This window comes from Diadema antillarum, unplaced genomic scaffold (assembly GCF_040938485.1).
Source record: "Diadema antillarum isolate AM-2024a unplaced genomic scaffold, OU_Dant_1.0 scf00000151, whole genome shotgun sequence".
NCBI classification, from domain to species: Eukaryota; Metazoa; Echinodermata; class Echinoidea; order Diadematoida; family Diadematidae; genus Diadema; species Diadema antillarum.
Genome location: NW_027271040.1, coordinates 2,266,668 through 2,280,756, shown reverse-complemented (window position 1 = coordinate 2,280,756; position 14,089 = coordinate 2,266,668). Strand labels below are relative to the sequence as shown.

General features: G+C 38.4%; 1 protein-coding gene across 2 annotated transcripts in view; it reads left to right on the top strand.

Moving 5' to 3' along the window:
- LOC139721915 (complement factor B-like) overlaps positions 1 to 14,089 on the top strand; it is a 143,012-nt gene that overhangs the window by 23,203 nt on the left and 105,720 nt on the right. The window contains exons 7-9 of one of the 2 annotated variants that reach the window (XM_071633240.1): positions 3,717 to 3,816; positions 5,108 to 5,299; positions 8,192 to 9,018. In XM_071633240.1, coding sequence (XP_071489341.1) covers positions 3,717 to 3,816; positions 5,108 to 5,299; positions 8,192 to 8,562 — 663 coding nt within the window. In that variant the 3' untranslated portion in view covers positions 8,563 to 9,018. Of the gene's footprint in view, positions 1 to 3,716; positions 3,817 to 5,107; positions 5,300 to 8,191; positions 9,019 to 14,089 lie in introns of those variants that run through there. The other variant, XM_071633239.1, reaches the window with a different exon arrangement.

Below are 14,089 nucleotides of genomic sequence, written 5' to 3'. Positions count from 1 at the left end.
GAAAAGAAAAAGTTTAGTGTTAAGAGTGCTGCGCTCTGCCCCTTATTCAGGACTACTGGTGGACTGCAACAAACAGTATATTATAAGACCATATCCGGTGCGGGGGGGGGGGGGGGGGGATGGGAGGGAGAGGGGGCGGCTTCCCCTCCCACATTTTGCAAAATATATAGGAATAAATAGGGTACAACCACTTTGGGGCACCTTTTCCCTCCCCACTTTTTTTTTTCACACCGGACGTGTTGCCGGAGGTGACAGTAGAGAAAAAAAAAAATTTGCCAATTGCAAGTTGTACCAGAGCGGGTTTTTTTTTTTTTTTTTTTTTTGCCAGCCGATGAAACCTTGAAGGGGAACGTGGAGCAGGCCGTGAAGACAACCACACAGTGCCAGAAATCTCTCAAAAAATGGGCCTATGTAGTTATAGAATTTGGAATTGAGAAGTTAAGGAAGTTTCTTATGTTTTTGGCTAAAGAGTGATATTGGTGAAGCCACATCATGAATACTAGCTGACGTAGTGGAATCGGGGTCATCCCATTAGACCGACACCCACGAGTCATATACAGCCCACGAGTTCGACATTGGAAACAGGTCCATGAGTCATACAGCTCACGAGTCATACGGCCCATGAGTTCGACACTGTAGGTAAAAACAGTCCACGAGTTCGATAGATACAACACGGGGCTTAATGTGTCGGTCTCGTGGGCCTTCTTAGCTTAGTGTCGAACTAATGGGCTGTATGACTCATGAGCTGTATAACTCATGGGCTGTATGACTGGTGGGCTGCATGACTTGTGAGCTGTATGACTCGTGGGCTTTATGACTTGTGAGCTGTATGACTCGTGGGCTGTATGACTTGTGAGCTGTATGACTTGTGGGCCGTATGACTTGTGGGCTGTATGACTCGTGGGTGTCGGGCTCATGACGTGCACCCGTGGAATCATCAACTTGCATTTCTCGCTTCAGCTGCCCCTAGGCCTTCCTAGATGAAAGTATACAGATATATATACAGGTATATAAATAGATGATTATCAACAACGGACGTAGGCCTACATGTCTCCCGACTGTCGGAAATTGCCAGGATATTCCAAAATAAAAAAGAAAATGCAAGGAATACAAGCTTTTCCATTTTTTTTTTCGGTTCGGTAAAAAAACAAATTGGTTGTGTTTTGAATGTTTGATTTTACTCTTGAGTGTCCATGCATGTGTTAACGTGAACATGGTATGAAGTTGCACTTGTATAGTTTATATTGTAAATTATGGATGAGTAAATCATTTGATCGCTCAAATTGTTTTTAAAACATGATGATTTATATGGGCTCCTCAATGTGTGGTTTGGTCATAGAGATATATACTAAGAACACTAGAGGGCGGACTCCGTAAAATCCCTGTGACCGATAGAAGGAGGCGTTCGCCATTTTGGTCCGGGCAAATTTCGACTAGCGACCGTACCGATAACGTGTAGCGCTAGCGGAGCATGCAGGGAGATCGACGACGGGATGCAACGGCAGTAGGCTAGCATCTATGCCAAGGTCTCCATCGGAGTTTGGAAATCGAAAATGTTCTTAAATTCGCAAATTTTACTTAAAGTAGCATAGATCTATGTTGCAAAATGCCTGGTTCATGTGCTGCTTTTGGATGTAGAAACAGGAGAAAAGAAGGGGAGCGGAGTTTCCTTTCACAAGTAACTAAAATTACATTTATAGTGTGTGTTAAACAGATTGATTCAAGACAAAAAAGAAAAGAAAAGAGAAGGTCTTGCAAAATTCGTCAGGGGCACTCCGCCCTCCCTCAGCTGTTCTCGATCTATTGCTAATATAGATAGCTAATACAGTACATATATTATGCAAGGTCGGCGGAACGGGGGGGGGGGGGGGGATTTGCCCCATTTCCAAAAAAAAAAAAACCAAAAACCATCCCCTTTTTAAGTTTAAAAAGTGCTCTTTTCTAAGTGCCCTATTTGGCCCTTGAGCCCCCCCCCCCCCCAAAAAAAAAAAAAAAAAAAATCATTCCTCCACCCTTGCTATAACAGTAGTTAATTTCACTATGGTGATGTGAGAAAAGCTCAGAATACGTAATATATGCCTGGTGACAGGACATATTATGCTCCGGCATTGATATCTTTCTGAAAATAGAATTAGCATCATGGGTCTGATTGGGCTTTTGGTTCAAGGCAGGGTGAGGATTAGGATAGGTGTTATGATTTTGGTTAGGGTTTATATAAGCTTCAACATTAGCATTTCGAGCTTGAACATAATATGTCATGGAACCAATATGCCTACACGTACTTATAAAAATGATTGATTTCATTTCCATTTCCACCACCACCACAAAAAAAAAAAAATAGAAATACAATGAAACACTCGTATACACAGATAGGACTATAGAATGCAGTCCCCTCATACAGAAAAAAAATATAATTGCAAAAAAAAGAAAATACAAAAATTGACGCAGTAATGTATCACAAGGGGCATCCGGCTGTCTAGAGACCATGCAAGAGAACCCTTTGTATTGCATGGACCATGGTCGTGTTGGTCGGCTTGAAAGTATTACCTCGTTGAGAATAAAGTAAAATTTTGTTTCATTTTCATTTTCTTAACCACTCATAATAAGAGATTGCTAGCAACTTAAAATTTTTGAGTTGTTTCCTTCTCTCATCTCCGACCCCCTCATCTTCTTACTGAAAGCCAATACGTGTTTGAGCGCTTGTTGTATACGTGTTCACGTGTCCACCACTACTGCGCTGCCCGGACGCGATGTTTGTTTTTGCCCGGACAAAGATGGCGCGCGGCCTCTTCATCTCGGCACACGAGCACTGCGTACGCGCAACACGCAGTCCGCGCTCTAGTATATTATAGTATACATCTCTATGGGTTTGGTTTAGTTTGGTTTGGTTTGGTTTTATTTCTGCCTTTTTTCCAAATTACACATAACAAAAGAATACATAGATTTAGAAATAACATTACACGACGCATAAGCTAGAATACTGTCTTACAAATGAATTCAAAGTACATGCATACACTATGAACATGACAGTATCCAATGTATGAGACGTATAGCGTAACATCATTCACAATAAATGTTCAGAAGGAAAACGTGGAATTAAAAGTTGTAAAAATATCTAAATGATGACTGATTATTCATTCAGGATATGTCATGTCGTCGCAATAAATGAATTTCAGGAAAAAAATAAAAGAGGATGATTTGAATGAATTAATTTTAGAACTGAACATTTCTCGACATTATAATTGAGTTATAACATATAAAGCAGGAGACCACGATCATAAGCAGCAGCTTGACATGGATCGAGGCCTCGGGGTAAAATTCGAAGCTTAAATTCGATTTACATAACTTTAAAACGGACGTGTCTACAAAATAGAATCAATGATCATTTGAATCCAAAATATCGTTGTAATTTGTGAGATCAAAGAGAATAGAGGGAAAATTCAAAGTAGGTATCGTTTCTTTGTTTTCAATATGCATTCTTTACTACATAATATTGTGCTGAGGTGAGTGCTAAGCCGTGCTGTGCATGCCATGCATGTGCTGTGATGTGCATGCAATGCATTCAGTATACAGTATAGACAATGGATGAAGAGCACAGGGGAAGTGAGAGAGGGGAGAGTTTTTATTATTATTATTATTATTATTTTAGGAAACATGACATGACTATGTGTGATTGAAACCATTTAAACTTTTGCTATTTTCCCTTCCCTATCTAGCGTTTCGACTGCGGTGGTACGTTGATCGCAAGGAATTGGGTTCTCACTGCCGCTCACTGCATTAATGAGACGAATACAACCGACTTTACCGTCCTTCTTGGTAAGTACTTTGAAATGTAGTGGATGTTTTTACAGTGACGACTGTTAAACGGAATTTTAATGTGTGCTTTCTAAATGGTTTACTTGTTTGTTCTTGTTTTACATTAATTCACGGTACCGGCGAGCAGGCTTCTTCAAACATTATTACATCATCCTTATAAATGTGCAGTATAGATTCGTAAATACATTATGGAATGACTCTGACCGTGAGTATATGTAATAGAGATTAATATGTACAAGAAGTTATTGATAAATCTAACGTCAATGAAAATAGCATACAATGTATACCTTCTGAAAAATCTGCGAATATATGGTTGCACTATATGTAATTCCAATGCATATTTTGTTTACATAATATAATATTTAATCCTCTGCTTGCCACATCATGATACCTGTCCATAGGTTTGTGTGTGAAATTTGTGCACATTTGACTTATTGGCACAGAAAGGGTTAATGGATTGGGGGTTTGTATTTTTATTTAGACAACTATAAACACTGCAAAAACATCCGTGTTAGATTTAACACCATGGGGGTTAAATATAACATAGATCAAGTGTCAATAGAGGACCACACCCAAAGGTGTAGAAAGTATGTTCATCTGGCAATTCGTGGTGTTAATTTGACACTGTAGCTGGTGATATTTTTGACAATGCGCTAGTGTTAATTCCACAATGTCATCGCATGGTGTCGAGTTGATATTGCTGGTGTTAATGTCAATGGTATATCACCCACCCAGTGTCAATAGGAGACCACACCAACTGGTGCTACCGTGGTGTAAATGTGTTCATACCTGTTTTTCCAAAATCAAGTACTTTATCGGAAAGTTCTCAATTGTCATGTTGAACTTCAAAATCAGCAAGAAGAGCAAAAACTTTAAGAAGAACCTATTAAAAAAAAAACTTTTACATTTTAAGTGATACCCCGAGGTGTTACTCTAACACCACAAATGAGCAGCTTTAACACCATATTTAGCACAGAACTTTCTGCAGTGTATAAATTGCTCGTTCTGGGCCTTGTTGCATAAACGTTGAAATCAAACATAAGTCAGAAAATTAAGCATTATGTATAGTTTCTGAAAACTCAATTGCGATTTATTCCATCTTCTTATGCAACAGTGCTTTTTCAGAGTTTATCTTTATACGGACTGCTCAAGGACCACAAAAACAAAATCCAAAAATTCATACATGACACTATTGATTTATGTCGGGTTATGATGTAAAATTTTATACAGTTGATTGTCTGGAACGCCCCGTTAATGTCCCAGGCCTACCTAATCTGCACTGTTTTTCAAGGGCTCACCAATCGTAAAACCGACGAGCACAAGGGAATATCACAGGAGTTTAAAGTCGCCGAAGCCATTTGGCATGAAGACTATTATAAGCCCGGGGTCCCCTTAGATGATATAGGCCTTCTTAAATTGGATGGGAAAGCGACGCTTGGCCCTTTCGTCAGAACTGTATGCCTGCCATATCGGGAAAATACAGGTATGTCTACATAATTCTATTTCAAATTTTACATGTATAGACGATGACATCAGTTTCATACTTCGCAGCAAAACATGTGTGGCATTGACGATTAATATACACTGTATTTTGGAAAAGGGAAGTGATAGCCAATATTCCAATTACGTACTATTTTTGTGTGTATGTATGTATGTACGTATGTATGTATATACATTGATACAACAATATATATACATATGTATAACGTACACACACACATATATATATCTAGTAGGTGTGTGTGTGTGTGTGTGTGTACGTATGTATACATAATGTAAACACAAGTAATCTCATGTATTTTGCTGTATTCTATATTCTTTATTCTATTTTGTATGACGTGCATAGTTGTTGCTTCAAGGTGGTTATGAGAAGGACTCAAAAGACTATAGTAACTGCATGGCAAGGAGATCCCTTTTGTTCAAACTCAGTGATTGGGTACTTAGAGACTGGATGTCGGCAGATATTTTGTCCCTCTTGGCTCACTTTTGAAGAAGATCTAATCCATGCTTAGGTTAACCCTATTAAGCCCAAGCTATTTTGACCCTTCGCAAGCCCGGGAGAGGGGGGGGGCACATTGTGCCCCCCCCCCCCATATAACTTGTTTATTATTTGATGTATCATCATCATATTTGGCAAATGGGTAGAGTAACTCATACTCTATATACATGACCATACACTCTTAAAACATCCGAGTCAGAACTGACCCGGAACTGGGTCCGTTGGGGTCACACACAAGTTAGTCCGTCAAGTAAGAGGTTACCCTTTGTGTATAAAACTATGTCAATACCAAGTATTATCACCATTATGATCATAACTATAGCTCTTTCAATATTGCCATGGTAATTATCATCATGCTAATTATGTAATTACATCAGTTAATATACAAATTTCAAATCCATGAACGGATAAGATGTTTGTGTGCGCATGCGCAGGCCGTAGTATTCAGTGTATGTAGCTCTCCCAAGGTCCTCTCGACCGAGTCACATTCAGTCATCAATTCGAACAGAAAGGGACTATTGGCAGAACCAAACGTTGCCCGAAGCCTGTTTTCAATACTTCAACTTAATTGGTAAGTCTTCAAATTGAAGAAATTTTTAGATTTTAAGTTGATATTTACCCGCGATACTAAATCTGTCATGATCCTGAATGCTACAATGCGAAGCCCCATTACGCTATGCGTATGGGGCTGCTGGTCGCAGTTAGCTACTGTATGCGTATGGGGCTGCACGCTGCTGGTCGCAGTTATCATGCAATAATGGTTTCGTACAATACGTGTACTACCTCGCCGCCGTACGGCGGCGGCTCTGGTACGAAACCATTATCGCATGATTGCTAAGACATGAGAGCACTTTGGGGCGAGTAAGTCTCACAAAGTTAGTTATATGAAAGGTACTTTAACCTGAAACACAAACTAAGACAAGGAAATTCAGGGAAACTTTTGAGGTACCAAAATTTTATATTATCTTTAAAGGGGATTGCTAGTAACTGATCAGTGGGAACCAGTCAAGTGGATATGCTGAGGGATGATTGTTCAAATCCTTATGGGATTCATTTAAGAGTACATTATGTATCTATTGTTGTTTGAAAATTATTTGATTCAGAATGGTCTCACTATGCAGTTTAATGTTTCCAGGTTAGCATGCCTGTACAGTGACGGGACATTAAACTGCACGTTACTTGAATATGAGACCGTTCTGAAGCAAATAATTTTTACGCAACAATTGATATATAATGTAATCTTAAATGAATTTAATCCCACAAGAACTGGAACAATCATTCCCCAGTATTCCCACTTATTCCCTACTGATCAGTTACTAGCCATCCCCTTTAAAGGTAACTTCTTATAACACAAACCACGTATGTGTGAAAGGCAAACGTATTGAAGCTGCAAAATAGATAGTAGGCCCCCAACTCATCGCTCCAATGATTTCCTCATAGCTTTAAAACTGACCGGCAACCTTGATAATTTTTACGCAACAATTGATATATAATGTAATCTTAAATGAATTTAATCCCACAAGAATTGGAACAATAATTCCCCAGTATTCCCACGTATTCCCTACTGATCAGTTACTAGCCATCCCCTTTAAAGGTAACTTCTTATAACACAAACCACGTATGTGTGAAAGGCAAACGTATTGAAGCTGCAAAATAGATTGTATAGGCCCCCAACTCATCGCTCCAATGATTTCCTCATAGCTTTAAAACTGACCGGCAACCTTGATTGGTGGCCATATTTAAATTCAAAATGGCTGTCAATTCTGATGATGTATGATTGAGGTGAAATTTGTGGTCTCATCGAAGAAGAAAATACACTGTAGGAATTGCCACTGCTTACAATTCTTTTTGTCGCTCGCAAGTCGAAATACTGGGCAAAACCTATAAGATTGGCAGCCATATTGAAATTCAACATGGCCGCCAAGCCTGATGAGTAAATTGAACAAAAACTGATGATTTAGATAACTCCTTGCTATCTCAAACATAGGTAGAATATCTATTGCTACCACTTTCAATGCTTTTCATCACTCAGTCGAGATATTTTTTTTTTAATTTGGGCCATATTGAAATTCAAGATGGCCCCTTAACCTGATGATGAATAACCAAAGTAATGATTTTAATGAAATCTGTGTTATCAGAAACATGGTTAATTCACTATCACTATTCTACATTATTTTCATCCTCTTCCTTCAGTCGAGATATGGGACAAAAAGTATCTGTTGTTTAAAATTGTCGGCTGAGAATATCGGATAAACAGTACTTTTCGGCATCAGCATCCACAAATTGACAAAGTTAGCCCCGAAAAGCAATTTTGACACAAAAATCACGCTGGAATACATATTCCACTGTACTAACCACACTCACTTGTATTTGTAGTGCGGACGTTGACAGATCTTAGAGCAACTGTCTCTGGCTGGGGAAGGAAATCAACCGGAGAAGAAAGATTCAAGATGAAGAAGCTCCTGATGAGAATTGTCGAAGGAAATATGTGTGTTATCAACGACGGGACCAAGCAATTGTGCGCAGGTCTGCCGGGTCGTGAAGAACACGTGGAAAAAGGTGATTCCGGTGGGCCGCTGGTTGTACTGCGCGAAGCAGTGTCTCCAACCTTCGTGCAAGTGGGAGTGGTCAGCCAATCACACGACTGCAAGGAGAATTCTCCCCCCACCTGCCGGGAATTTGACTTGTACACGCGTGTGACATACTATCTCGACTGGATCACTGACACTATGAGAGAGCACGAGTAGTTCAAACACAGTGGCGGATCCAGAGGAGGCGCAACCGGCGCACGCCTCCTTCCTATAGTTTTCGTTTAAAAAAACCCAAAAGAAATTTAAAAAAAAAAGAAGAAATGAAACCCAGAAGTGGCACCACGGATGTTAGCTGCGCCCCCCTTTACAGAATTCCTGGATCCGCCCCTGAAACAAGTCCCATTCTAAGAAGGAGAAAAGAAATCCACTCCTTTCTTTTTTTTTTCTCTCTCTCTCTCTGTCTCCTCTGTACATCCTGTTCTCCTCGTGAAATTTTGATGTCTGTCTTTTTTTTTGTTAGTCTTTTTTTTAACTTGTCCTCCTTTGCGTTTTATAGCCACTCTCACTTCATATACAGTATTTTCGAAAGCAATTCGCATTTCGTTATAACGGAGCACATTTCCTTTGTTTTTCTTTGTTGGTGGCGCTCGGAAAAGACTTCGTTATAACGGAAATTTCGCTATAACCGTGTTCGTTATAAGCGAATTTTCTACCATAGACTTTAATGGTGATAATTTTGGGACCAGAGGATTTACTTCGTTATAACGAAATTTCGTTATAACCGTGTTCTTTGTAACAGGAGTGCACTGTATAATGAAAGAAAACCGCCGGTCCCGAGTACGTTGTAACGGGAGTGCAGTGTACTACATCTACAGTATGTCCAAAAAAAAAATACAACCAGTTTATCGCATTGATAACTTCCAGTATGATTAAATTATCTGAATGCTGTTTCAGGGCCTTAATTTTGCAGAAAACCCCCGTTCATTTTTGTAAAGTGGTCACACGGAAATGTGGATCGTTATAAAACAAGTCATAAATTTATGAGTCTGATTCTTCCAAGCTTAGCGCTTGGATGCTCTCGGAACTGCATAATCAATGTCAGTGATTGTGCGAACACAATGGACAGAACTTGGAGGGAAAGGATTCCCGACATGCTCTACAAAAATCCTCATTTCTCTTTGACTACTCAAGTAAAGCGAATGGGGTTTTGTGTAGATTGTGGGTAATAAGTTATAGTTACGCACCCTGAAAGTATATTTGGATTGATTCACTATTTTAAAGTTATTGGTGCGGAGGGTACCGTTGTATTTTTTTTTTCTGGGACATACGGTATGATTGAACATCGAACCTGAAATCAACTCGTGATACTTTGTCGTGTTAAATACATCTCAAGTCCTAGAAACCATGTTTCAGTGGTTTGGTTCTTCGTATATTCGATCTTTAATTTTGCTATATAAAAAAAAGAATGTTTCACGAGGTAAAATGAAATTTTCCTTTCAAGTGATACCCTGTTGTTTTCATTATGTGACATAATGATTGTCTGCTTCGGTTACAAACAGGATACCTCCTAACTTTATGACTGATTTTAAAGTGGTAGCACAAAGGATTCAAATTCCATTTTCTGGCTATCATATTGGCAAATTTGTGGTAAATACACTCCAACCTGTCTATAGCGGCCACCCTATGGGGACGAAAAAAGGGGCCGTTATATATGATACAGACAAGTGGCCTCTTTAATCAGGGTCGTTTGCATGGCTTTTTTTCTCTCTCAATGGGGGAATTGCTTGTAGTGGCCGTATATAATAAAGGCTGATGGCCGCTATAGACAGGTGGTCGCGAATTGTGTTCTTCGGCAGAACTGAACAAAAGTTGATATGTCGTCCATAATTATAACAAGACTTACCAAACGCTGGTTCAGCCCCATAGTCAGTGAATAGTAATACAGTTGGCTCCCGTTATAACGAAGTCCTTGGGACCGGCAGTTTTCTTTTGTTGTATCGATATTTCGTTATAACCGAACAAATAAACGATACAAAACAAAGAGTGAATAATGTTGCTGTCTTAATCTTTACTTCGTTGTAACCGGAATTTCGTTATAACTGTGTTCGTTACAACAGGAGTGCACTGTAGTGCAATGTATTATACACCACACTCTAACGTTTTAATTGTGGAATCTAGCGCTTTTATTATGAACTCTGTGACTGTATCATGATTGTATACTGAGTATAATGATATAGAAAGGGTCTTCCATGGTGGAAAATGTCTGTAAGTTCCGAAACCCTAAGTTTTTACATTATTCTTTGTTTGAGAATTGTGAACGCTAATAAATGATGTGTTAAGAGTATTTCTTTTCAGTGTAACTACTGGTATTCTTTCCGAATACTTCTACCCAAAGACTATACTGAACAAAGTTTAAACTATAAGTCGGGAAATACATTATTTTTTGCATGAGGTAAACTCAAAATTCTGCTTCAAATGTATTGCGCTCATTTGTATGTATGTACATGTATGGAAACAGGTTCTTTGTTTTTGTTTTTATGCTTATTGCTACACTTAATGTCAAATAAAGCGTTCCGCCACTACAAGACTGTTTACAGTCAACAGATTATGGCTGCGTTTCTCAACTCCTTTTCTCGGCAGAAACAGGTTATCCAAACAGCTTTCAAGGAATTTTTACGAGTTGATAAACGCAAAGCTGTTTTGAAAGCCCTTTAGGAAAGCCTTTTACGAAAGGGTGCGTTTATCAACTCTCCTTTCTCGGCAGAAACAGGTTATCCAAACAGCTTTCAAGGAATTTTCACGAGTTGATAAACGCAAAGCTGTTTTGAAAGCCCTTTCGAAAAGCCTTTTCGAAAGCCCCAAATTTGTGACGATCCAAACAGGTTTCCTAAACAGGTTATCAGAAACCTATTTGTAAAAGCCTTTCGAAGTTGATAAATGCGAAGCTAGCTGTTTTGAAAGCCCTTTAGGTCGCCCTACTGCGGTTACGCAACCATGCGTTTCCGGTTTCTGAAAAGACGCGCGCCACGTAAAGTGCACACGAGTACGTGTTTACACAGGTGTATACATACAGCTGTGTGTAATGCACGCATATGCTCATGGAACAAGGAGGTGTTTCTCTCACCAACAAGGTTTGAGAAATAGAGTAACAACAGTCTCATTCCCTTTGATCCCATGTCTCATGCCGCCACTCAGAAATATTTGAAGTATGTGCTAAACTGGAGCTGCCTCACAGATAGGAAGACAATTGATTCGTGTGGCATTGTATCATGACTCGTCACTCTCAAAGGAAGATATGTCTTTATGATGGTAATTGCTCTTCGCCGTCCCTTCTTAGAAAACAAGCGGCACATTAATAGTACAGGCAGTCAGGGCTATGGAAAGGGCTTTCGAAAGGGCTATCGAAAGGGCTATCGAAAGCCGTTTAAACAGGGGAAAGTTGATAAACGCAGCCGACGAAAACAAGCGGCACATTAATAGTACAGGGAGTGGACAGGGCTTTCCAAAGGGCTATGGAAAGGGCTTTCGAAAGGGCTATGGAAAGGGCTATGGAAAGGGCTATCGAAAGGGCTTTCGAAATTCGTTTAAACAGGGGAAAGTTGATAAACGCGGCCATAGATGAAGGTATTGCCTTTCCTGTCACAATTGTTCTGCGACATAGATCAATTAAGACAAAGTGCATGCCGTAAAGTCAGAGGTATAAACTATAAAATCAAATGCTACAAGATTAGCCCACAAAGAATCTTTTCCACAAGCTTCTTCTTCCTCTCTGGTTTTTGTGGCTCTTTCTTTCACGTCATCACTCAAAATGTTGTCGAGGATATAGGAACAATATTCTTCTCGTGTTTTTATTTATCTTGATACTTGATTTAGGTGATAAATCGGACGTCAAATTTGCTGAAAATCGGACACAGTAGTCATGGCAAAACACCAGAGAGAAGCATACTTGCACGTGATCTTAAGAAACGGAAAGTAGCTAATATACTGCAGTGAGAGAAAAACTGCACATCCTGGAGATGCATGCATTTACAGAAGAATTAACTTCCGTTATAACGAAGTCCTCAAGACCGGTACTTTTCTTTTATTATGTCAAAAATTTCGTTATGACCAAACAAATGAGAATTAACAAAGAGAAGATAATGTTGCGGCCTGAATTTTTACTTCGTGGTAACCGGAATTTCGTAATAACCGTGTTCGTTATAACTGGAGTGCACTGTATTTATAAAAGGAGTATGAATGTTTGTTGTCTATGAGACACAAGATTCAAGATTCCAGTTAATTTTCCTCTCTCACACACATATGTACGCGCGTACACACACAAACACATATAAACACAAAATGCAAACCTTATTAGATATATCACGACCTCTGTCAACCTGACACTCGACAAGAAATCGAAACTAAGACACGTGATTTGGAACAGGTTTTCTACAGGATTCGAGTGGATCATGGGTCATATTTTCTACCGGACAATGTATGATATATATATATATATATATATATGTGATATATATATATATATATACATATATATATATATATATATATATATATATCTATATATATATATATATATATATGTATATATATATATATATATAGATATTATATATAATATAAATATCATATATAATATAAATATATATATATATATATATATATATATTATATCATATAAATATATACTAGTATATACATATATATATATATATATATATATATATATGTATATAACTTTATATGATAGGTGTCGTTAAGGGCTTATGCAAGGTATGAAACATTTGATCACCAAGGCAATAATTATACACCCGTTAATTCCACGATAACATTTTTTTCATAAGATCATTACGTTCTTTTTTGCTTTTACTGTCATTCACATTTAATCTACAGCCACGGAAATCCACATACACATTATGTAGAACATTGTACAACAACAACAAAAAAAAAATCCTTTGTGTGATACCAGTATCTACAACGCATGCGTATGATACCGTGATTATACATTCATGGTTTTCACATTCTTAATTTTATGTATCTATACTACAAATCATCACTTATACCAGAAGAGCTGTTTGATACGTTTGTGAAAGTGAAAGTCAAGCACTCTCTTCTCGAATGCAGAGCACAGACCCGACCTATTTTTTAATGAAAAAAATGGCACGAGTGTTTATCAATATTTTGTCCTCGCAAACTATTCAATTATTGAGGGAGAGGTGTGGAAACCTCTTTGGAATCATTATTCATAAAAAGTAAAACAAACTTTATCCGACAGCATTCAACACTAACCGAGGTTCAAAAACTGTCGTTCAATAACACTGTCCCTGTTGGAAAGAACACAGTGTCGCACAATGTGAAACACAATGTGAACATAGCGTGAAATATCTTCACACTGTTAGATTCGAGCGTTTTAACAGTGTGAACACATTGTGAACCATCAGTTTACAGTGTAAAAGAAAATTGTACTATGTGAATTTCCCTATAAGAACCCTCAGCACAGTGTTAACATATTGTGGAACGCTGTATTATTTCCAGTAGGGTAAATTCACGTAATCAGCTACTAATGGCTGTACTATAATGATTGGTGCTCTTTATTTGTTTGTCGTCAAAAAAAAAAAAGTTTATTTTCCATTTGGTATATTAAAGCAATCAAGACGGTTGATAGTTTGCCTACAGTTTTTTGTCCTTTTTTTTTGTAATAAGGGTATACAAAAATACGATTTCGGCAGACGATTATCGATAAAAG